Raw genomic sequence first — 23,750 nt, forward strand, 5'->3', positions numbered from 1 at the left:
TTGCTCATGTGTGGTTGGAGAAGGGTGTAACAACTCTGTCTGATCAGGGTGATACCCTAGCCAGGGCACAAGAAGAGCAGAAAGGTAATTTGGTTGTGTTACCTACGGACAGTTTAACAACTTGTAGCAAAAAGGAAAAAATTTCTAAGCTGGTGTGTGGCAAAGAGAAGGGAAATATTTCTAACCTTTTATCTAGGAAGTCTATGGGTTCGCCTGAAAGGGGATTGTGTAGAGATCTGCCTGATGGGCCAGAGGTGATCCTGAATGTAAGTAAGTCCCAGACAGAGTCTGTTGTTGCTCAGGAAAGTGTGCCTTTAGAGCAAGCCCTAGGTGAAGAGGGTAAGGGCAGAATTTCTGTGAGGGGTGAATTGCTGCTTAGAAAAGCTCCTGGAGAAAGGAATCCTCATGGTACTCGCAAAAAGAAGAACAGGAGTACTTGTGGCACCTTAGAGACTAACAAATTTATTAGAGCATAAGCTTTCGTGGACTACAGCCCACTTCTTCGGATGCATATCATGGTACTCGGTGCAAGCAGTTCCCTGCAACTGAAGGGTGTGAGAGTGATTTAATCAAGGAAGTTTCAGTTCCTAGCAGCCAGAAATTGTCTGTTGCGAATGGATCCACTGACTGTCCTTTTAAAAGATCCAGTGTGGGTAGCTTTGAGAAGGTCTCAGAGGAAGTAAAAGTTGTTAAGGAATTGAGGCATCCCTATAACCAAGTGGCTGTGTGGGGCCAACTTGTTGGGGAGACAATGGTGTTGGAACAGGAATGTCTCCTTTCTGATTCTTTAAATGAGCAGTTTGTGCTTCAGGGTTTGAGGACAGATTTGGTTACTGATGTGTCAGAGCAGAGCAGTTTTATGGCTAAATGCTTGAGGATGCGGGGGAGAGCAAGCAAACTCTCACCCGCAGACTCTTTGGATTTGTGTGGTATCTCTTTAAGGCAGAGTCCAGCCTTGGAGATGATAGCAGTTACGAATATGAAAACTGGTGGACTGGCTCTGGTCTGGGGTAGTGCAAATTACTTGCCTGGCTGGGAAAGGAAGGACTTGCTAATAGCTGTTAGCACAGAGGGCCCACCCCATCAGCCAGTGAATTCTGTTAAGCAAGAGAAATCGGGGTTTGATCCTGCAGGACAAGGAGGAAAGAGAACACTGAATTTTGCAAAGGGAAGCCACAGGTTAACCCTAAAATGCCCAAACTCCAATGGTATTGAGCCAAAGGTGTGGCATGACAAACATGACTGTAGATGGACACTTGCAATGAACTTGTTGTTATTGCTAAATTTTGTAATTAACAATGTGCCTAATCTTTTGGAGAATCCCTGGGACATGTTAAAAGGAATACATGAGAACACACGTTATGTTAAAAGGCCTTGTTACACGGGGGTTTCACAGGTAATGCCTATGAACAATATGGGAACTTTTCACAGGGGAAAAGACATTCCAGACCTAATGTGCTGTATGAAAAGGAAGACGGAGGCACACTACCATATTGCTTTCATGGCTAAATGCCAAGATTCCTGGACTATGAAGAACATTAATATCTGCATTTATTCGATGTTAATTGGGTTCCAAACATTTGCCCAAGCTTCTATGGATAAAGTAGCTGTTTTCTTTAGCTCTTGGCAAGATCACATGGCACATACAGGAACCATGCTGCCAGAGCAGATCCAATCCACTATTGTTCTAACTAAGTGTTACCTTGAGATTGTAAAGAGGTTCAATCATGTGGTTGAACATGATTTTGATAAACCATTTCTGTTATACACTGGTACGGCTTCTAACCCAATACTAGCTGTAGTGAGACAGAACCCAGGATGGGGAGCTCTTGGGATGCAGTCACTGATGTTTGTGTCATCCCTTCCTGCATCAATTTTGCGTTGGGGGTGTGACGTTATTGACATAAACTGGGACCATATAGATCATTGTTGCAACCAAGGTCCTGTAGTGGCACCCAAATATTGTATAAAGGGGGTCAAATGGGGTGTCTAGGACAAGGTTATGGTTTACTGGTTATGATTATGCTGTCTATATGTATGTATCAATTTTGTAGTTGAAGTTATGAATATTGGCTCTATACTGTCTGTATGGCAAACTTATGCTATGCTTCTGGGTGACATCCCAGACAAGCTGAGATGAGCTCTGCCTAGCCTGCTTGATGGCCCATTAAGGACCATCAGCTATACAATGGACCCATTGAGAGAAGGCAGATACGCCTTGTACCTCAGCAAAGTATGCAGGGACTGGCCCATGTGACTCCAGACTCCATTTTGCTGTAATTTTCCACAGTAAGAACAAAGAGGTGATCTTACACCTGGAAAAGACTATATAAGGCTGATGCCTCATCTCCATCTGGTCTTCAATCCTGCTTCTTACCTCTGGAGGAACTTTGCTACAAACTGAAGCTCTGAACAAAGGACTGAGGACCCATCCCAGCGAGGGATGTAGTCCAGAGACTTGATTTGAACCTGCAGTTTATTCCATCGCTGCTGCAAGCCTGAACCAAGAACTGTGCCATTACTGTATGTAATTGATTCCATTTAACCAATTCTAACTCTCATCTCTATCTTTTTCCTTTTATGAATAAACCTTTAGATTTTAGATTCTAAAGGATTGGCAACAGCGTGATTTGTGGGTAAGGTCTGACTTGTATATTGACCTGGGTCTGGGGCTTGGTCCTTTGGGATCAGGAGAACCTTTTTCTTTTACTGGGGTATTGGTTTTTATAACCATTTGTCCCCATAACGTGTGGCACTGGTGGTAATACTGGGAAACTGGAGCGTCTAAGGAGATTGCTTGTGAGACTTGCGGTTAGCCAGTGGGGTGAGACCGAAGTCTTAGTCTGGCCTTAGAGGTGGAAAAACCCCAGCCTTGGGCTGTAACTGCCCTATTTTAGCAATTTGTCCTGAGTTGGCACTCTCAGTTGGGTTCCGCCAGAACCGCATTGTCACAGAGGGGCTGGAGAGTTTCAGTTTGGAGCTGGCTGGGGAAAGAGAGGGAGGCCCAGACCCAAGATGGACCTGACTTAGGAGTCCGGTTTCTGTACCTACGAGCTCTGTTTTGGACTGTGTTCCTGTCATCTAATAAACCTTCTGTTTTCCCGGCTGGCTGAGAGTCCCGGTGAATCGCAGGAAGTGAGGGTGCAGGGCCCTGACTCCCCCACACTCCGTGACAGGGTGGTCCCACTGGCTCCACAGACCCTCCCAAGCTGGGTCGGTCTCAGCCAGGCCTTAGCACCAAGGCAGGGACACCAAAGTCCTGCCCCACAAGCAGCCGTTTAACCCCTTTGCCCCGGGGCAGCAATGCCAGGTACAGTGGGGAAACTGAGGCACGCATGGCAGAAAATTCCCAGGTGGTCACAGTGAGGCCCTGTCTCAGAGAGCCAGCCCGGCAGCGTCAGCCCTGTTAGCTGCGGGGGGAGCGGGCGAGGTCCTCCCACCAGCCTGGCATGCCGCCCTCAGGGGCCCTGCCGTGGTTCTAACCTGCCTGCTCCCCGGGGCTGCCATTACAGCCTGGCACCTGGCCTCATTGCAGCCTTTAGAGTCACAGGCTCCGGGCTCAGGTGCGTGGGGCCCCGTGGGGCCCCGGCTCGGTTGCTAAGATCCAGTGTGAGCTGCCGGAGGAGCCGCTGTTCTGGGCCAGGCTCGCAGGGACAGGCCTGGCACCTCACCCAGCCCAGCGCCAGAATGAGCCGCCCGCCGCAGGCAGGCAAGCGGGGGCTGATCACCACAGCACAGTCCAGCACGGGGGTGGGGCCTGCAGAGGGGTGAGTGGGGTGGGGTGGGGTGGGTCAGAGCTCCCTGGTGCCCGGACAGTGTCAGTCCCGGGACAGGTCCCAGGGGGTGCAGGGGAGGGGAGGGGAATTGGCCCCAAGGGACGCTGGGGAGAGGCTATCCGGGGCCTGGGGGCTTCCCTCTGGGCCCTGCGTCGCGGGTGGGGTGGGGTCAGAGCCAGGGGGGTCTGTGCGACGGAGCCATTGCTGCCCTCCCCTGCCCCTGGTGCCAGCCGGCAGGTAGACGCCCCAGAGCCCGGGGAACTCAGAGTCGGTGCTGGGCGCTAACCCCTGTGTCTCTCCCAGCAGCCGTGCCCCAAGGACCTGGGTCCTGGACCCCTCCGGGGACGTGCACTATTGGTGGCTCAGCATCATGGTGCTTCCCGTCCTGTACAACTGGGTCATCCTGATCTGCAGGTGGGTGCGGTGGAGGCAGGACTGGGGGGCGTCGGGGGCAGGGCTGTGGGGGGAGACTGGGGCACAGGCTGGGGGAGGTGGGGGCATGGGCTGGGGGCAGTGGGGGCAGGGCTGTGGGGGGCGACTGGGGCACAGGCTGGGGGAAGTGGGGGCAGGACTGGGGGCAGTGGGGGCAGGGCTGCAGGGGGTGACTGGGGCACAGGCTGGGGGAGAGAGGGCAGGACTGGGGGCGTTGGGGGCAGGGCTGGGGGCAGTGGGGGAAGGGCTGCAGGGGGTGACTGGGGCACAGGCTGGGGGAGGTGGGGGCTGGGCTTTAGGTTCGGCGGGGTCAGGACTGGGGGCAGTGGGGGCAGGGCTGTGGGGGCGACTGGTGCACAGGCTGGGCGAGGGGGGGCAGGACTGGGGGGTGTTGGGGGCAGGGCTGGCGGCAGTGGGAGCAGGGCTGTGGGGGGCAGCGGGGGCACAGGCTGGGGCAGGTGGGGGCATGGGCTGGGGGCTGGGGGCAGTGGGGGCAGGGCTGGGGGGGTGACTGGGGCACAGGCTGGGGACAGTGGGGGCAGGACTGGGGGCAGTGGGGACAGGGCTGTGGGGGCGACTGGTGCACAGGCTGGGCGAGGGAGGGCAGGACTGGGGGGTGTTGGGGGCAGGGCTGGCGGCAGTGGGAGCAGGGCTGTGGGGGGCAGCGGGGGCACAGGCTGGGGGAGGTGGGGGCATGGGCTGGGGGCTGGGGGCAGTGGGGGCAGGGCTGGGGGGCGTCAGGGGCAGGGCTGGCGGCAGTGGGAGCAGGGCTGGGGGGGTGACTGGGGCACAGGCTGGGGGCAGTGGGGGCAGGGCTGTGGGGGGCAGCGGGGGCACCACTGCGGGTTCAGCCCAGGGGATCAGCACTGATGGGGACGCCCCAGATCCACTGTCCCTCTCCAGCCCACGTGCCCCGGGAGGCAGTTCAGCGTTGCCCCCTGGTGCTGAGGCTGCCAAGTACCCAGAGTCCTGGCTGCTGCTGCTCCCTCACCCCAGCGTCCTCCTTCCTGTCCTCTTCCAGTGCGCGGCTACCGGCTGCTGAGCTCCACCCCAGAGGTGGCTGCATCCCAGGGCTGGGCGGGCGGCTGTGGGCCGAGAGGGGGTTGTTACTGGCCCAGCCGAGTTCAGGGGGATGGGCTGGCTGAGGGCAGGTCCGGTGCAAGGATATTTTACACCCTAGGCAAAACTTCCACCTTGCCCCCCCCCCCCCCCCCCCAGTAACATGGGTTCATTGAGGGGCAAATCCCAACGAGCCTTTATAGACCCCAGGGGCCAGCCGTGCCCAGGGGCTGCTCCCCAGACCAGATTCCCTCCTCCCCCCCCCTGAACTCCCCTGGAGAGTGCACAGCCCCCCTGCGAGCCCTCCCCTCCCCACCCCACCCCGGTGGCCCCCGCCCCGCGTCCATTCACTGGCTTCGCCGGGCTTGGGCCGCTGCAGCAGCTCGGCAGGGAGGAGCCGCCTTCTGGGGGCTCCTGCAGCAGATGCATGCGGGCAGAGGCCCCTGTGCGCCCCCCCGGCCCCCCCCCTCGCCGCGCTCGGGCTCTGCGGCTCCCGGGAGTGTGACTAAGGTCCTGTAGACTGACATGTTCTGAGTATTACAGCCATGAACAACTGTTTCTGTCAGTCCATTCAGAAACTGGGGGCTGGCAAATGCCTGTTAAATGTCTTCATTCCCCCTTGAATGGCTCTCGAACAGCTTCAGGGTTGAGCTAACAGGTCGGCCGGCTGGAGACTGTTTCTCTTTTAACTACTAGATCCCCTGCCCAGGAAGCCTCGGCGCCTGTCAGAAGAGGGACAGGGAACCAGTGGGGTGCCCTACTCAGCTGCCTCTGCCTGACGACGGCCCAGGCGCCCCCAATCACTTGCCCCCCTAGGCCACTGCCTAGTTCGCCCAGTGGTTGCACCGGCCCTGACAGAGGGGATGCACTAGGGGCCTCCCAGGGTGTCAGTTCCCCGCCGCTCCGGGTCATGGGGCCTTTACCTGGCTCTGGCTCTGGACCCACAGGTCCGAGCGCCTCCCGCATCCCCCACCCACAGCAGGACAGCACTGCCATCCCCAGCGGGCAGGTGGGACCAGGGCCTAGCACGGGGCACCGGTGGCACAGCTCTGCCAGCCCTAGTGCCGGCCCAGACGCCCAGGCATCCATCCTCTCTGGGACACTGTGACATTATTGACTTAAACTGGGACCATATTGTTGTAACCAAGGTCCTGTAGTGGCACCCAAATCTGGTATAAAGGGGGTCAAATGGGGTGTCTAGGACAAGGTTATGGTTTACTGGTTATGATTATGCTGTCTATATGTGTGTATCAGTTTGGTAGTCGAAGTTATGAATATTGGCTCTATACTGTCTGTATGGCAAACTTATGCTATGCTTCTGGGTGACATCCCAGACAAGCTGAGATTAGCTCTGCCTAGCCTGCTTGATGGCCCATTAAGGACCATCAGCTATACAATGGACCCATTGAGAGAAGGCAAATACGCCTTGAGACTCAGTAGTTGAAGTGGTGGACAGGCTCTGGTCTGGGGTAGTGATTTGTTGGTAAGATCTGATTTGTATATTGACCTGGGTCTGGGGCTTGGTCCTATGGGATCAGGAGCATTGGGGCATTGGTTTTCATAACCATTTGTCCCCATAACGAGTGGCACTGGTGGTAATACTGGGAAACTGGAGAGTCTGAGGGAATTGCTTGTGTGACTTGCGGTTAGCTGGGGGGTGAGACCGAAGCCCTCTTAGTCTGGCTGGTTTGGTGCCTTAGAGGTGGAGAAACCCCAGCCTTGGGCTGTAACTGCCCTGTTTGAGCAATTTGGCGCTCTCAGTTGGGTCCCGCCAGAACCGCATCGTCACAGGCGCCTGCCCCAGCTGCAGCTGAGCCCACGAGCCAAATGGCCCCTGGGCAGGGTGGGGGGTGTCCACGCCAGGAGGGGAAGGAGGCGCCTGTGCCCAGCAGGGGCTGCAGTCCCGGGCACCGGGGTGACGCACTGGCTCGTTCCCTCACAGGTCCTGCTTCCCCGCGGTGCAGCAGCAGCACCTGGCCCTGTGGCTGAGCCTGGATTACCTGAGTGACCTGCTCTACCTGCTGGACATCGCAGTGCGCTTCCACACCGGTGAGTACCACAGCCCTGCCCGCCAGCCCCCTGCCCCTCAGCCCCCTGCCCACCGCGCCCAGCCCCCTGCCCCTCAGCCCCCTGCCCGCCGCGCTTCCACACCGGTGAGTACCGCAGCCCTGCCCGCCAGCCCCCTGCCCCTCAGCCCCCTGCCCACCGCGCCCAGCCCCCTGCCCCTCAGCCCCCTGCCCGCTGCGCTTCCACACCGGTGAGTACCGCAGCCCTGCCCGCCAGCCCCCTGCCCCTCAGCCCCCTGCCCACCGCGCCCAGCCCCCTGCCCCTCAGCCCCCTGCCCACCGCGCCCAGCCCTACTGCTCCTCAGCCCCCTGCCCGCTGCGCTTCCACACCGGTGAGTACCGCAGCCCTGCCCGCCAGCCCCCTGCCCCTCAGCCCCCTGCCCACCGCGCCCAGCCCTACTGCCCCTCAGCCCCCTGCCCGCTGCGCTTCCACACCGGTGAGTACCGCGGCCCTGCCTGCCGCGCCCCACGTCCCCTAGCCCCGCCTGCCCCGCCCTACTGCTCCCAGCCCCCCACGTGCCATGCCACGCCACGCCGTGCCACGTCCCACTGCCCCTCAGCCCCCTGCCCACCGCACTTCCACACCGGTGAGTGCCGCGGCCCTGCCTGCCACGCCCCCTGCCCCCGTCCGCCGTGCCCAGCCCTACTGCCCCTCAGCCCCCTGCCCGCCGCGCTTCCACACCGGTGAGTACCGCAGCCCTGCCCGCCAGCCCCCTGCCCCTCAGCCCCCTGCCCACCGCGCCCAGCCCTACTGCTCCTCAGCCCCCTGCCCGCCGCGCTTCCACACCGGTGAGTACCGCAGCCCTGCCCGCCAGCCCCCTGCCCCTCAGCCCCCTGCCCACCGCGCCCAGCCCCCTGCCCCTCAGCCCCCTGCCCGCCGCGCTTCCACACCGGTGAGTACCACAGCCCTGCCCGCCAGCCCCCTGCCCCTCAGCCCCCTGCCCACCGCGCCCAGCCCCCTGCCCCTCAGCCCCCTGCCCACCGCGCGCAGCCCTACTGCTCCTCAGCCCCCTGCCCGCCGCGCTTCCACACCTGTGAGTACCGCAGCCCTGCCCGCCAGCCCCCTGCCCCTCAGCCCCCTGCCCACCGCGCCCAGCCCCCTGCCCCTCAGCCCCCTGCCCGCCGCGCCCAGCCCCCTGCCCCTCAGCCCCCTGCCCCTCAGCCCCCTGCCCACCGCGCCCAGCCCTACTGCCCCTCAGCCCCCTGCCCGCTGCGCTTCCACACCGGTGAGTACCGCAGCCCTGCCCGCCAGCCCCCTGCCCCTCAGCCCCCTGCCCACCGGGCCCAGCCCTACTGCCCCTCAGCCCCCTGCCCGCCGCGCTTCCACACCGGTGAGTACCGCAGCCCTGCCCGCCAGCCCCCTGCCCCTCAGCCCCCTGCCCACCGCGCCCAGCCCTACTGCCCCTCAGCCCCCTGCCCACCGCGCCCAGCCCCCTGCCCCTCAGCCCCCTGCCCGCTGCGCTTCCACACCGGTGAGTACCGCAGCCCTGCCCGCCAGCCCCCTGCCCCTCAGCCCCCTGCCCACCGCGCCCAGCCCTACTGCTCCTCAGCCCCCTGCCCGCCGCGCTTCCACACCGGTGAGTACCGCAGCCCTGCCCGCCAGCCCCCTGCCCCTCAGCCCCCTGCCCACCGCGCCCAGCCCTACTGCCCCTCAGCCCCCTGCCCGCTGCGCTTCCACACCGGTGAGTACCGCAGCCCTGCCCACCAGCCGTACTGCCCCTCAGCCCCCTGCCCACCGCGCCCAGCCCCCTGCCCCTCAGCCCCCTGCCCACCGCACCCAGCCCTACTGCCCCTCAGCCCCCTGCCCGCTGCGCTTCCACACCGGTGAGTGCCGCGGCCCTGCCTGCCGCGCCCCACGTCCCCTAGCCCCGCCTGCCCCGCCCTACTGCTCCCAGCCCCCCACGTGCCGTGCCACGCCACGCCGTGCCGCGTCCCACTGCCCCTCAGCCCCCTGCCCACCGCACTTCCACACCGGTGAGTGCCGCGGCCCTGCCTGCCACGCCCCCTGCCCCCGTCCGCCGTGCCCAGCCCTACTGCCCCTCAGCCCCCTGCCCGCCGCGCTTCCACACCGGTGAGTACCGCAGCCCTGCCCGCCAGCCCCCTGGCCCTCAGCCCCCTGCCCACCGCGCCCAGCCCTACTGCTCCTCAGCCCCCTGCCCGCCGCGCTTCCACACCGGTGAGTACCGCAGCCCTGCCCGCCAGCCCCCTGCCCCTCAGCCCCCTGCCCACCGCGCCCAGCCCTACTGCCCCTCAGCCCCCTGCCCGCTGCGCTTCCACACCGGTGAGTACCGCAGCCCTGCCCGCCAGCCCCCTGCCCCTCAGCCCCCTGCCCACCGCGCCCAGCCCCCTGCCCCTCAGCCCCCTGCCCACCGCGCCCAGCCCCCTGCCCACCGCGCCCCGCCCCACTGCCTCCCAACCCCCTGCCCCCACCCGACATGCCCAGCCCCCCAACCACCCACCTGCCGCACCCCACCCCACTGCCCCCAAGCCCCTGCCCGCCACCCCGCAGCCCCCCGTGCCCAGCCCCCCTGCCCCACTTCGTCACACATGGGGACTTGGGGGCTCTGGCTGGGCAGTGACTCCGAAGGGGGAACCCGGGGACCCGGCCTGGCTGGGCGGGGGGAAGTGCTGGCAGCTTGTCCCCAGGCCCCCAGGAATCGGCACCAGGGCCGATCACCTTATTCTCTTTCCCATGGGGACTGCAGTTCCCAGCATGCACCGCTACACCCAGACCCCAATGCCCCGGCTGAGCACAGAGCGGTGCATGCTGGGACTCGTAGTCTGCACAGACCACACTGTCACCCTCGGCACGCAGGAGGCTGCAAGCCCGGTACTCTGGGCCGCACCACGCCCGGGAGGAACCAGTGCCAAGGCCAGAGCTGGTGCCGGGGGCTTGAGATGCTTCTCTTAGCCCCCCAGAGAGCCCCCAGCCCCGGGACATGCTGTGCTCTGCCCCAGCTGCACCCCCAGCCCTTAGCAAACACCGACCCCCGGGTCCCCCTCCTGGAGCCCTGCATGGGGCGCATGCACAGAGCTGTGGGGGCCTGTGCTCAGTCCCCCGCCCCGTCTGCCCTCCCTCCGCAGGGTTCCTGGAGCAGGGCATCCTGGTGCGGGACCGGGCCCAGATCTCCCGGCGCTACCTGCGCTCCGCACACCTGCCGTGGGACGTGGCCTCGGTGCTGCCCACCGACCTGCTGTACCTGCTGCTGGGGCTGCACGTGCCGGCCGTGCGGGCCAACCGGTTCCTGCGCACGCCGCGCCTCTTCGAGGCCTTCGACCGGCGGGAGACGCGCACGGCCTACCCCCACGCCTTCCGCATCGCCAAGCTCATGCTCTACGTCTTCGTCACCATCCACTGGAACGCCTGCGTCTACTACGCGCTCTCGGGCGCCATCGGCTACGGGGCGGACGCCTGGGTGTACCCCAACCACAGCCGGCCCGGCTTCGCCCGCCCGCTGCGCCAGTACCTCTACAGCTTCTACTTCTCCACGCTGGTGCTCACCACCGTGGGCGACACGCCCCCGCCCCAGCGCCAGGAGGAGTTCCTCTTCATGGTGGCCGGCTTCCTGCTGGCCGTCATGGGCTTCGCCACCATCATGGGCAGCATGAGCTCTGTCATCTCCAGCATGAGCACGGCCGAGGCCGCCTTCTACCCCGACGCCGAGCGGCTGAAGGGCTACCTGCGGCTGCAGCGCGTGGGCCGGCGCCTGGAGACCCGCGTGGCCCGCTGGCACCAGCATCTGCAGCTCAACAAGAAGGTGACCAACGAGCAGCAGGTCCTGCAGCACCTGCCCGAGCGGCTGCGGGCCGAGGTGGCGGTGAGCGTGCACCTGGCCACACTGCGCAAGGTGCAGCTCTTCCAGACCTGCGAGCGGGGCCTGCTGGAGGAGCTGGTGCTCAAGCTGCGGCCCCAGGTCTACAGCCCGGGCGAGTACGTGTGCCGGAAGGGCGACATCGGGCGGGAGATGTACTTCATCCGCGAGGGGCAGCTGGCCGTGGTGGGCGACGACGGGCGCACACGCTTCGCCGTGCTGGGCGAGGGGCTCTACTTCGGCGAAATCAGCATCATCAACATCAAGGGTAACACCCGGCTGCCGGCTCCCGCCCCCTGCCCCCGCCCACTGCTCCCGCACGCCCCGCAGGCCCTGCTCCCCCTGACCCTGTCCCACAGCCCCCTGCTCCCACCCCTTGCTCCCGCCCCCTGCCCCCGCCCACTGCTCCCGCACGCCCCGCAGGCCCTGCTCCCCCCGACCCTGTCCCACAGCCCCCTGCTCCCACCCCTTGCTCCCGCCCCGACTGCAGCCCCCTGCCCCCGCCCACTGCTCTCACAGGCCCTGCTCCCCCCGACCCTGTCCCACAGCCCCCTGCTCCCACCCCTTGCTCCTGCCCCAACCTGCAACCCCCTATTCCCCCCAGCTCTGCCTCCAGCCCCCTGCTCCCACCCATTATCCCTTCCTGGAGCATAGGGTGGGCTTCCCCCCAGCTCTGCCAGTGCCCTCACCCACAGTCCCCCCATTATCCCAGCCCTGCCTCCAGCCCAACCAGCTCTGCCAGTGTCCCTCACTCCTGACCCTGCCGGGCCCAGCCGGGATGTTGGGGGCTCGCCTGGCTGCACCCCTGGGGTGAGTGGGGGGTCTTGGTCCCAGCAGGTCCTGTCTCCCCAGGGAACAAGTCGGGGAACCGGCGCACGGCCAACATCCGGAGCATCGGCTACTCGGACCTGTTCTGCCTCTCCAAGGAGGACCTGCGGGAGGTGCTGGGCGAGTTCCCCAGCGCCAAGGCCGCGCTGGAGGCCAAGGGCCGGGAGATCCTGCTGGGCATGGACAAGCTGGACGTGAACGCCGAGGCGGAGGAGACCGCGCGCCAGCAGGAGGCCGAGCGGCGCACGGGGGCCCTGGAGGACGCACTGGACGCCCTGCAGACCAAGTTCGCCCGTCTGTTGGCCGAGCTGGAGTCCAGCGCCTTCAAGCTAGCCCTGCGCATCGAGCACCTGGAGTGGGAGACGCGGGGCTGGGCTGGCGGCAGTGGGGTGGGCCAGGGGGCTGCGCCCAGGCAGTGAGGGACAAGGGCCAGCTCCTGGCCCCTGCCAGCCCCCCAGTGCAGAGCCGGGCTGCTGAGGTGGGAGAGCCTGGTGTCACGGACTCCCAGGTCCTGCCCACTCGTGGCCCCGTGCGGTCCATTGTGGGGGGGACCTCTTCAGTGAGACAGCCCTTCTCTGGGGTCCACTCTCTCCCGGGGTCAGGCCCCTCCACCTCCTGGAGCCGCACCTCTCGGACCCTTAGCATGTCTGTCTCTGCCGTGGGCCCCCTCAGGGAGTCCCCTCGCTCTGGACCCATGGGGCCTCCACCCCCCGCCGGAAATATTCTGCCCCCCCCGATCAACTCTCAGCCAGTGTCACACAGGAGGGTTTATTGAGCATTGAACCCAGCACAGGAAACTCCCCAGACCTCAGGCCTGGCCTCCCTCAGCACAGCACATCCCAGTCTCACAGCATCCAGGTGGGCTCTGCCTGCTCCCCCTCTCCAGCCCAGAGCCCCCCTGCTCCCAGCTGGGCATCTGAGATCCCTGGCCCCAGGCCCCGCCTCTGTCCATTGTCTTCTCTCCAGGGAAACAGGTCGCCTGGGCCCCCTCTCTGCTCTTCTGTCCTCTGGTCCCTCTGGCTGGAACCGGCAGGTCACCGGGGTCCTCTCTCCACAGCCCATTGTCCTCCCACTGGCCAGAACCGGCTGCGACTCCTGAGCTGGGCCTCCCCGTCACCAGTCACTGGGGTCTCCATTCTCCAGGCCATTGGCTGGGGTCCCAAGTTAAATTAATGGAGATATACTTCTCTCCTAGAACTGGAAGGGAATCCAAAGGGTCATCGAGTCCAGCCCCCTGCCTTCACTAGCAGGACCAAGTACTGATTTTGCCCCAGATCCCTAAGTGGCCCCCTCAAGGATTGAACTCACAACCCTGGGTTTAGCAGGCCAATGCCCAAACCACTGAGCTATCCCTCTCTGGTCCTCTGTCACAACAAACTCCCTTTCCCCTCCCCTCATTAAACCAGCAACATCCAGGGACACTGAGTCCCACCCCCTCAGTGTGGAGACCATTGACAAACCCCCTGCTTCATCACACCAGGGAAGGGTTAATGGGTCACAATCAGCAGCCTCTAGGGCCGTGGTCCTCATCCAGGGGTGCCTGGGGGCCGCCAGCAGGTCTCGGGGGGCTGCCAAGCCCAGGGCAGACACCCCAAGTCCCGCCGTGCAGGACTGCAGCCCCAGTCCCCGCCCCGGGGCCGAAGCCACAGTCTGAGTAATGTAGCTTGACGGGGCCCCTGTGGCGTGGGGCCCTGGGCACCCCAGCTTGCGATCCCACAACGCCACCAAAACCCAGTTGCTGTGGCACGGGGGGGGGGAGGGGGGCTCAGAGAGAAAGCGCTTGAGAGCCCTGCTCCAGGGAACAGCCCCCTTTCACCCCCAGGACACCTCTCCCCGGGCTGAGCCCAGCCCCACAGCTCCCTTGCAGCCCCACCCCCCCGGGGAAAGGTCGGTTCTGGGATCCGGTTCTGACCAGGCTGCCAGCTTTCAAATGGCACAAAACCAAACACCCTTGCGCCCCCCTTCTCTGAGCCCCCACCCCTGCTTACTCCATCCCCCTCCCTCCATCGCTCACTTTCACCGGGCTGGGCCAGGAGGATTGGGGTACGGGAGGGGGTGAGGGCTCCGGCTGGCTGGGCAGGGGTCCCGTCCCCGCGCCCAGACGCTCACACTGTGGGGGAGGGGGTCCTGTCCCCGTGCCCGGACGCTCACACTGGGCGGGGGGGTGGTCCCGTCCCGCACCTGGACGCTCACACCGGGGCGTCCCGTCCCTGCGCCCGGACGCTCACACCGCGGGGGGTCCTGTCCCCGTGCCGGACGCTCACACCGCGGGGGGTCCTGTCCCCATGCCGGACGCTCACACCGGGGCGTCCCGTCCCCGCGCCCGGACGCTCACACCGCGGGAGGTCCTGTCCCCGTGCCGGACGCTCACACTGGGGGGTCCCGTCCCTGCGCCCAGACACTCACACCGGGGGGGGGGGGTGGTCCCGTCCCGCACCCGGACGCTCACACCGGGGCGTCCCATCCCCGCGCCCGGACGCTCACACCGCGGGGAGTCCTGTCCCCGTGCCGGACGCTCACACCGCAGGCAGGGCCGTGCATGCGCAGCGTGTACCTGTCTGGTCCCTGGCAGTAAATCCAGGGGACGAATATCACTGTGTGAGGCTCCTTCTGTGGGAAAAGGCCCCGCAGCCCATGGGGGAGGGGCGATAGCCAGGGCCCATGGGGGAGGGGTGTTGGCTCGGAGCCCACGGGGGAGGGGTGCAATTGGCTCCCATAGGCCCTGCGTGCCCATGACGGGGAGCCCCGATTCGAGTACACGCTCCCCACCCCCATAAGGCAGCCAGTGGGAAGGGGGCTCCAGCCAGGCAGGTTCTGAACTTTGGCAGCTCGGATGCAGAGAACGTCCCTGGAGACCCCGCGTGTGTCGTTAAACGGGTCCGGCTCAGCTGTCTCGTAACCAGCTGTGACGGTGCTGCCCGTGGGAGCCAGCTCAGGTCACTCAATCAGGGTGAACTGCAAACAGAACGGGGCAGACAAACCCCAAACGCTGGTGGATATTCCAATACTTAGATTTACCAACCAGCCCAAAACAGCTTCTGTAGAACCTCCCTGGTTACTCAGAGTCCAACCAACGCAGCTCCCTTAAAGTGCCCAGCCTCAGGCCTCCCTCCAGACACACCTGTCAGATGTGATGATGATTCCTGAAAATCTGATCTCATCATATAAAAGAAAAGGTTCCACCAATCCCAAAGGATCAGCCACACACCCAGGTTCAATGATAACTTAGATCTTACCCAAAATACACGCTATAGCCAATTCTTATTAACTAAGCTAAAATTTATTAAAAAAGAAAAGAGAGAGAGTGTTGGTTAAAAGATCAATACACATACAGACTTGAATTCAATTCTTGAGGTTCAGATACATGGCAGAGGTGAGCTTGTAGCTGCCAAAAGTCCTTTTAGAAATAGTCAAATAATAATATATGGAGATATACCTATCTCATAAAACTGGAAGGGACCCCAGCCCCCTGCCTTCACCAGCAGGACCAAGTACTGATTTTGCCCTAGATCCCTAAGTGGCCCCCTTAAGGATTGAACTCATAACCCTGAGTTTAACAGGCCAATGCCCAAACCACTGAGCCTATCCCTCCCCCATTTTAGATCGTGGATCTAAACATCCAGAGGTTATAGTCCAATGTCCATATTCAGGGTGGCTCCAGTCAGTGACTGGGGATCTCAGTCCTTGTGGCTTAAGGTTTCCCCCTCTTGAACCCCAAAGCAGATCTGAGATGAAGCAGATCATGTCCCGGGGTTCTTATACATTTCCAGCAGCCTTTCGGCCTGAGAAAACAATAGGCCTAACTCTCCTTCTCCCAAACATCCTGGCAATTAGCGCAGGGTAATTTACCCATTAACAGTTCAGATACAGGTTACCACAACCTTCAAAGAGACATAGAGACAACAATACTATTTCCCTCAAGTATCATCATAAATGTTAATATTCCTTTTTTGATCTTTGAATTAAAGCTCTAGCAATAGACAAGACTTGTTTGCTTACATCACAAGCCCTGAGCAAACACCTCCCCTTCTACCTCTAACAATGCCGGCTGCATTTCAAAGCTCTGTTCATTTACAGATCTTCTTAACCAGTCTCTACAGTTCGGCCATGGGTCAGGTCAGTCTGGGAGTTAATTAACTCTTTCTGGCCCTGTCACCTTTCAATGAGATATATTACACTCATAACATCACACCAGCCTGTTACACTCGGGAGCTGCAAGACAGTTGCCTGCTCCTAGCCCCGGACGGACGAGTTTTCACCCAGTCAGATCCTGCGCCTGCCGGAGCCCGACAGCACCAACCAGGCCCAGCATTGGGGCCGGGCAGTTACCTGCTCGCTCGGTGCAGGAAGGCTGGGCTGAGTGGGGGGCTGCCCCAGGCCGATCCCCAGCAACTGGTGACCTGGTGGGGCCCGGGGCCGGAGGACAAGCTAATTCCCAGATGCCAGCAGGAGGCACCACGCCGGTGAGGCCTCGCTCTGTTACCGCCCATAGAGAAGCAGGGAGTTCGCCCCCACGCCACTGCCAGACAGACGCTGCCGACAACGTTTTCTTTACCCAGCCGACACTGCTTCTCCATCTGGGCACAGTGGGCGCCATTGGGCAAAGCCTCTCCCAGCCGGACCTTACACGGCCCTGGTGTAACGGTGTCAGAATGGGACCGTCATGGACTCCCAGGTCCTGCCCACTCTTGGCCCCGTGCAGTCTGTGGAGGGAACCCCCTTCAGTGAGACAGGCCTTCTCGGGGGTCCACTCTCTCCCAGGGGTCCAGCCCCTCCACCTCCTGGAACCGCACCTCTCTGAGCCTTAGCACGTCTGTCTCTGCCATGGGCGCCCTCAGGGAGTCCACTCGCTCTGGGCCCCGGGGCCTCCACCCCTGAAGGGGTTGATGCCACCCTGTTCTCTAGACCGGAGTGACTCTCAGCCAGCATAAAACAGGAAGGTTTATTGAGCGTTGAACCCAGCACAGGAAACTCTCTGGCCTCAGGCCTGGCCTCCCTCAGCCCAGCACATCCCAGTCTCCCTGCATCCAGGTGGGCTCTGCCTGCTCCCCCTCTCCAGCCCAGAGCCCCCCTGCTCCCAGCTGGGCATCTGAGATCACTGCCCCAAGCCCCTCCTCTGTCCATTGTCTTCTCTCCAGGTAAACAGGGTCGCCTGGGCCCCCTCTCCACTCTTCTGTCCTGTGGCCCCTCTGTCTGGAACCGGCTGGTTAGGTCACCGGAGTCCTCTCTCCGCAGCCCATTGTCCTCCCACTGGCCAGAACCGGCTGCAACTCCCGAGCTGGGTCTCCTGGTCACCAGTCACTGGGGTCTCCATTCTCCAGGCCATTGGCTGGGGTCCCAAGTTCCCTCTCCGGTCCTGTGTAACAACAAACTCCCTCTCCCCTCCCCTCGTTAAACCAGCAACACCCAGAGACACTGAGTCCCACCCCCTCTGCATGCAAACCATTGGAAAAACAAGAAACTCCCCCACTTCGTCACCTCTCTCCCCCCTTCGAGGCTGAATGGAGCAGGGTCACTTAGCCGGTGACCTGGGGAAGTTCAGGGTCCCCGACCCGCAATAAAGCATCCACTATAACATTGGCACTCCCCCTCACATGGACCACCTCCATGTCATACCCCTGGAGGAGAAGGCTCCATCTCAGCAGCCTGGCATTAGCCCCTTTCATTGGGTGCAGCCACGTCAGGGCAAATGGTCGGGGCACACGGTGAAGTGCCGCCCAAATAGATACGGCTGCAGTTTGTTAAGGGCCCACTCCAGGGCCAGGCGTTGCTTCTCGATGGCCGCATAGTGCTGCTCCCGGGGCAGCAGCTTCTCTCTCAGGTACACGATGGGGTGTCTCTCCCCCTTAGTATCCGTTTGCATCAGCACCGCCCCCAGCCCTGTGTCCGAGGCGTCGGTGAGCACCAGGAAGGGTTTGTTAGAATCCGGGTTTCCCAGCACCGGGCCCTGGATGAGTGCCCCCTTCAGCGCACAGAGAGCCCTCTGGCACTGCTCAGTCCAGACCACCTTGTCCGGCTTTCCCTTTCGACACAGCTCCGTGAGGGGAGCTGCCAGGGAGCTAAAGTGGGGCACAAACCTCTGGTAGTACCCACCATCCCAATGAAAGCCTGTGTCACAGAGCGTGGGGGAGTCAGGGCCCTGCACCCCTCTTCCTGCGATTCACCGGGACTCTCAGCCAGCCGGGAAACCAGAAGGTTTATTGGACAATAGGAACGCAGTCTACAACAAATAGATACGGCTGCAGGACAGGACCCCTCAGTCAAATCCTTCTGGGGGGCAGGGAACTTAGACCCCAGCCTTGGGGTTCCCTGCGTTGCACCACCCAGCACCAAACTGAAACTAAAAACTCCTCCAGCAGTTCTCTCCCGCCCGCCCCCCAGCTCCTCCTCTCCTTTCTCCAGTCTCCCGGACAGAAGGAGTTATTTCTCCCAACCCCCCTCCTGGCTCAGGTTACAGCTCAGGTAGCTTCCCTCAAGGGAAGTCCCCCATCCCCACTGCAACCCCCCTGCAACATTCCCAGGTCAAATCCGCCCCGCTCCCTGCTCCGTCACATCTCTCCCCCCTTCGAGACTGAACTGAGGGGGGTCACTCTGACCAGTGACCTGGGGAAGTTCAGGGCCCCCTCGCCGGGACAACGCGTCCGCTATCAGGTTGTCACGTCCCTTCACATGGACCACGTCCATGTCCTAATCCTGCAGGAGCAGGCTCCACCTCAGGAGCTTGGCGTTGGCTCCTTTCATCTGGTGCAGCCAGGTCAGGGGAGAGTGGTCGGTGTGCACGGTGAAGTGACGCCCAAAGAGATATGGCTCTAGTTTCTTGAGGGCCCACACCATGGCCAGGCATTCCTTCTCGATGGCCGCGTAGTTCTGCTCCCGGGGTAGCAACTTCTTGCTCAGGTACACGATGGGGTGTCTCTCCCCCTTTTCATCCTCCTGCATTAACACCGCCCCCAGTCCCGTGTCTGAGGCGTCGGTGAACACCATAAAGGACTTGTCAAAGTCTGGGTTTGCCAGAACTGGGCCACTGACCAGAGCCTCCTTCAGTGCCAGGAGTGCTTTCTGGCTCTCCTCGGTCCAGACCACCTTGTCTGGCTTCCCCTTTTTGCACAGCTCAGTGATGGAGTGGCTATGGCGCTGAAGTGAGGCACGAACCTTTGATAGTACCCCGCCATCCCAATAAAGACTTGGACCTGCTTTTTGGTTTGAGGAGCGGGCCAGTCTCTGATCCCCTCCACTTTGGCTGGTTCCGGCTTTAGGCAGCCGCTCCCCACCCGGTGACCTAGGTAGGATACTTCAGCCATCCCCACCTTGCACTTCTCCGGTTTTACGGTCAGCCCAGCCTCCTGGAGTCGGTCCAGCACTTGTCTAACCTGGGACATGTGGTCCTCCCAGGTCTGGCTAAAGACACAGATGTCATCGATATACGCCATGGCAAAACTCTCCATCCCCCTCAGCAGCTGATCCACCAGGCGCTGGAAGGTGGCCGGCGCTCCCTTGAGGCCGAAGGGCAGGGTCAGGAACTCAAAGAGCCCCAGAGGGGTGATAAAGGCCGATTTCAGCCTGGCCTCTGCATCCAGCGGCACTTGCCAATAGCCCTTTGTAAGATCCATGGTGGTAAGGTACCGAGCACCTCCCAGCTTGTCTAGGAGCTCGTCAGGCCTGGGCATGGGGTAGGCATCGGCTACAGTGATGGCATTGAGCTTCCGATAGTCCACACAGAACCGGATCGACCCGTCCTTTTTGGGGACCAGCACCACCGGTGAGGCCCAAGGGCTGGAAGACGGCTGGATCACCCCCAAAGCCATTTTAAAGGCGGGTGCGATCCTGTCTGCACCCTGTGGACAGTCAGATTAGTGCGTCCAGGCTGGCTGGAAAACAGTTGTCGGTACAGATGCAGCACCCCTCTGATCTCAGCTTGCTGGGCAGGGGTCAGCCGATCAGAGAGGGGAATTGTTTCCAGGGGAACCAGCTCTTGTTCCAGGGAGTAGATCTACTAAAGGGTCATCTCCCTGCTCCTCCCAATGTCCACACACAGCTAATACCACATTCCCCCTGTCATAATACGGCTTCATCATATTCACATGGTACACCCGGTGGTGGTGTGCCCGGTTCAACAGCTCCACCACATAATTTACCTCATTTAGTTACCTGACAACCTTGGAAGGGCCCTTCCCATGCGGCCTGGAGTTTGTTTATCCTCACGGGGATGAGAACTATCACCTGATCCCCGGTGGCGAAGGCACAGGCCCCGCGCCGTGTGGTCATACCAGACCTTCTGCTTCCTCTGGGCTCTGGCCAGATTCTCCCTGGCCAGGCCCATGAGCTCAGCAAGTCTTTCTCGGAAGGTCAGGACATACTCCACCACCGACTCTCCCTCGGGAGTGGCCTTCCCCTCCCATTCGTCTCTCATCACGTCTAGGGGCCTGTAATAATGCGGTTCTGGCAGGACCCAACTGAGAGTGCCAATTCAGGATAAATTGCTTAAACAGAGCAGTTACAGCCCATGGCTGGGGTTTTTCCACCTCCAAGGCAAACCAAACCAGCCATACTAAGAGGACTTTGGTCTCACCCCCTGGCTAACCACAAGTCACACAAGTAATTCCCTAAGACACTCCATTTCCCCAGTATCACCACCTGTGCCACTCATTATGGGGACAAATGGTTATGAAAAGCAATACCCAAGTAAAAGAAAGAAGGGTCTCTCCATCCCAAAGGACCAAGCCCCAGACCCAGGTCAATATACAAATCAGATCTTACTCACAAATCACACTGTTGCCAATCCCCCACGACTCCACTTCCCCTGGGGGAGCCCATTCTCGGTACAGGAACCCCTTCTCCCACAGGAACCTTTTCCGGCCATCTCTCCCCATGGTCTGTACCGCACCGAGGTCGGCCAGGTCCCTTATCTTCCGCAAGGAGGGATCTTTCTGCACCTCGGCCTGGAACTCAGCAGCTGGGGCCGGGCTGGGCACCTGCTCTTTCTCGCCGGCTGGGTCTGAAGCCGCAGCCTCCCTGAGCCGTGTCCCTGGGCGTTCCCTCCCCACCAGGTTAGGGTCCTGCGCCTCAGGCAAGGCACCCCCCCCAAGGCCAGGGCGCAGTGCCCCTCGCCGGCTCTGACTGCGGGTCACAACCAGGGCACCCTGGGGGTTGATTGGTGGGCAAATGGTGGTGCACCCCCATGTCCTTGGGGCCCTCCTTGGCCCCTGTGATGGTGCTGCCCATGGGAGCCAGCTTACACAAATCGGGTATGTCCCACCTCTTTAAAGCGTTCACCATTAGCATTAACACCTTTATTTTATTCCATAGATGAAGTAGTAAAAGACACAAGGTTCACAGCAAATCTATGGTGGACAGGCTTTGTTCACTCAATTTGGCTTGTTTAGTGTCTACTGGATTTTCCCAGTTTTTTGTGCCCCCTGGTGGACCCTCAGATGCAGATTCTTCTGCCTCTTTGGGGAAGGCTTTCAATTCAGGCATGTGTTTGGGTCTTTGGCCAGGAAGGGGTGGGCTGCAGCCTTGGCCCCTCCCTCTGGAACTTCTCTGGGCTGGACCCCACTCCCTTGTGAAGTTTCACCCACGCAGATATTTTTCCCCTCCTGCCTTGAAGAGAGAGTTTTATCGCTTACAAGTGTAGCGGGAACATCTTTCAATGAAGTGCTCTGGACTCCTTTGACACCCCACTTTCTGTTCTCAACAGGTCACTGGATGGACACCCCCCACCCCTCCAGGAGATCTGACCCCCAGGTTTCTCTTAGAACCCGATCCACGGGAGAGGGGTCTGGCATTTTAAATGCAGACTTTTCACCCTCCTCCTGGGAAAGTTTCTTCCTACAAGAGGTGGGTGGACTCTCTGGCCTCCATCTGGGCTTCCCTCTCTGGGCTCCCCTCTGGGTCGGACCCTCCTGTGTCCCCCTCAAAAGGGAAGGTGACCCTGCTCCAGCTGTGGGCTCACAGCTACCAGCTATGACAGACCCATCGCTGGCCAGCAAAATTCCCCCCTTTTCACTCAGGTTGGGCTTGCTTCCAGCTACAGAGTCTGTGGGGTCTGTTTCCACCACAGCGGTCCCCAGGTCCCCAACTTCCACCTTTGGGACACATGTCTCTGTGCACCCCAGGGCAGGCTCTGTCCCCTGCTGACCTGCAACTTCCTGGCAGTCAGCAGCTGTGGTGGCCTCCTTGTTACAAGGTGGTACATCCCCCTCCCCCGGGGAGATGATTATGGGACAGGAGCTGGCTTCATCCAGTTCCTCCCTCTGGGACTTCCCTTGAGCCCCGGGGCTACAGGAACTGGCTACAACCAGCCCTGCCCCCAGAGCTGCATCCGTCACCGCTGCAGAGGAATCTAAGAGACACTCTCTTATTCCCCCAGCAGTCCACACGACTTCCCCACGCACACCCCCGGGGCTTTTAGCACAAGATTCCTTCTCGCTGCTAACCAACCCTGGGACAGATTCTGCCCCACTAAAGAGATCATTCCCTAGTAGAAACGGTGCAAAATTGTGTGCCACTGTAGCAACAGTCAGCTCAGCCTGCAGACCCTCAGTCCGCACGTGTACTTTAGCTAAAGGGGCAAGGACTTTGTAACCCCCGCCCAGCTCTAATTCTGCCATTTTCCCTGGCAACAAATCCTGCTCCTGGATCAGGTCCCTCCTGACCACAGAAATCTCAGCACCTGTATCTCTTAATCCAACGAGTCATTTACCGTTCAGTTTAACAACATGCATATGCTCACGGCTTGGTTGTGTGGAAGTGTTGTGGAAAAGTTAACCACGCGTTGTGTTTGGATCAGAACAGCCGGAGGCTCACTGTATTACAAGCATGCAGGGAGACACAGACAGCCTAGCTGGTCTGTCTAACAAAGGAGCACAGAAGCGTCTATAGCTTAAAACCACATTTAGTTAAGCACACTTCCTCATTAGTGTTTTTCCCTTACAGAAAAAGGAGCTTTTCCTGTTATTCACAGGCTGTTCTTTTGCGGTTACATTTCTTAAGATTGGCTGTTGCAATTGTGTCAAAGTTGGTAATTTTCCTTACCCCCTCCTTCTGCCCTTCGACCCGAACACACCGCCTGACCAGACTTTAGCACATACACAGTTTTCTTGACCAAAGTTTTAGGCCTACTCCATTTTCCTCTACAGGAAGCAAGCTTTACAAATCCTGTGTGGAAAGAGGCAGCAGACGGGCTCTGAGAAGCAGCAGCTTCATGTGTTACTTGTTGCCTGTTTCCACTCAGCCAGGGACACTTATTCCTCAGGTGCTCAGTGGTCTTACAACGATAGCACCTCTTGGACTCCTCTGCTTGCACAGGAAATTTGGGATGAGTAACAGGGGAATGGGGAGGTGAACACCCAGCCTCCTTTTCCCCAGGGGTAAAACGGTGATTCTGCTTCCTCAACCCTGTACCCCTCTGCCAGTGGTTTATGTTTAATTGCAGCTTGTGCTTGCTCATAAGAGTCTGCAAACTGAGCTAATTCACCCACTGCATTTACCTTTTTGTCCCACAAATACTGTTTTACATCATCACTGCACATATTTAGGAAGTGTTCCTGAGTAACCAAATCACACATTTCTTCCAAGCTTGTAATTCCTTTTCCCCACACCCATTTATGTACCAAATCTCTCATTTCATTTGCATGAGCCACATTACTCAATCCAGATCCCCTCTTAAGACTCCTGAATTTAACCCTGTAGGTTTCAGGTGTAATCTGAAACGGTTTCAAAACCAGTTCCTTAAATTTATCATAGTTTGAAACATCATCAATAGGCATCTTATTGAA

At 60.6% G+C, this 23,750-nt stretch overlaps 1 protein-coding gene across 1 annotated transcript; it reads left to right on the forward strand.

Annotated features, from left to right (window-relative positions):
• The first annotated feature begins 4,104 nt into the window (after nt 1-4,104).
• On the forward strand, nt 4,105-14,562 carry CNGA4 (cyclic nucleotide gated channel subunit alpha 4). Its single transcript, XM_054016079.1, has 4 exons — nt 4,105-4,190; nt 7,210-7,316; nt 10,418-11,413; nt 11,998-14,562. The coding sequence occupies exons 1-4, from the start codon at nt 4,147-4,149 to the stop codon at nt 12,390-12,392; spliced, it is 1,542 nt and encodes a 513-aa protein (XP_053872054.1). The 5' UTR covers nt 4,105-4,146; the 3' UTR covers nt 12,393-14,562.
• The last annotated feature ends 9,188 nt before the right edge of the window (nt 14,563-23,750 follow it).

The sequence above is a fragment of the Malaclemys terrapin genome, chromosome 1, assembly GCF_027887155.1.
Source record: "Malaclemys terrapin pileata isolate rMalTer1 chromosome 1, rMalTer1.hap1, whole genome shotgun sequence".
NCBI classification, from domain to species: domain Eukaryota; kingdom Metazoa; phylum Chordata; order Testudines; family Emydidae; genus Malaclemys; species Malaclemys terrapin.

Excerpts from the sequence above, each read along its gene's own strand:
- CNGA4 (XM_054016079.1), top strand. The coding sequence starts at position 4,147 with ATGGTGCTTCCCGTCCTGTACAACTGGGTCATCCTGATCTGCAG. Across the intron at positions 4,191-7,209 it reads TGGGTCATCCTGATCTGCAG|GTCCTGCTTCCCCGCGGTGC; the intron begins GTGGGTGCGGTG and ends GTTCCCTCACAG. Across the intron at positions 11,414-11,997 it reads CAGCATCATCAACATCAAGG|GGAACAAGTCGGGGAACCGG; the intron begins GTAACACCCGGC and ends CTGTCTCCCCAG.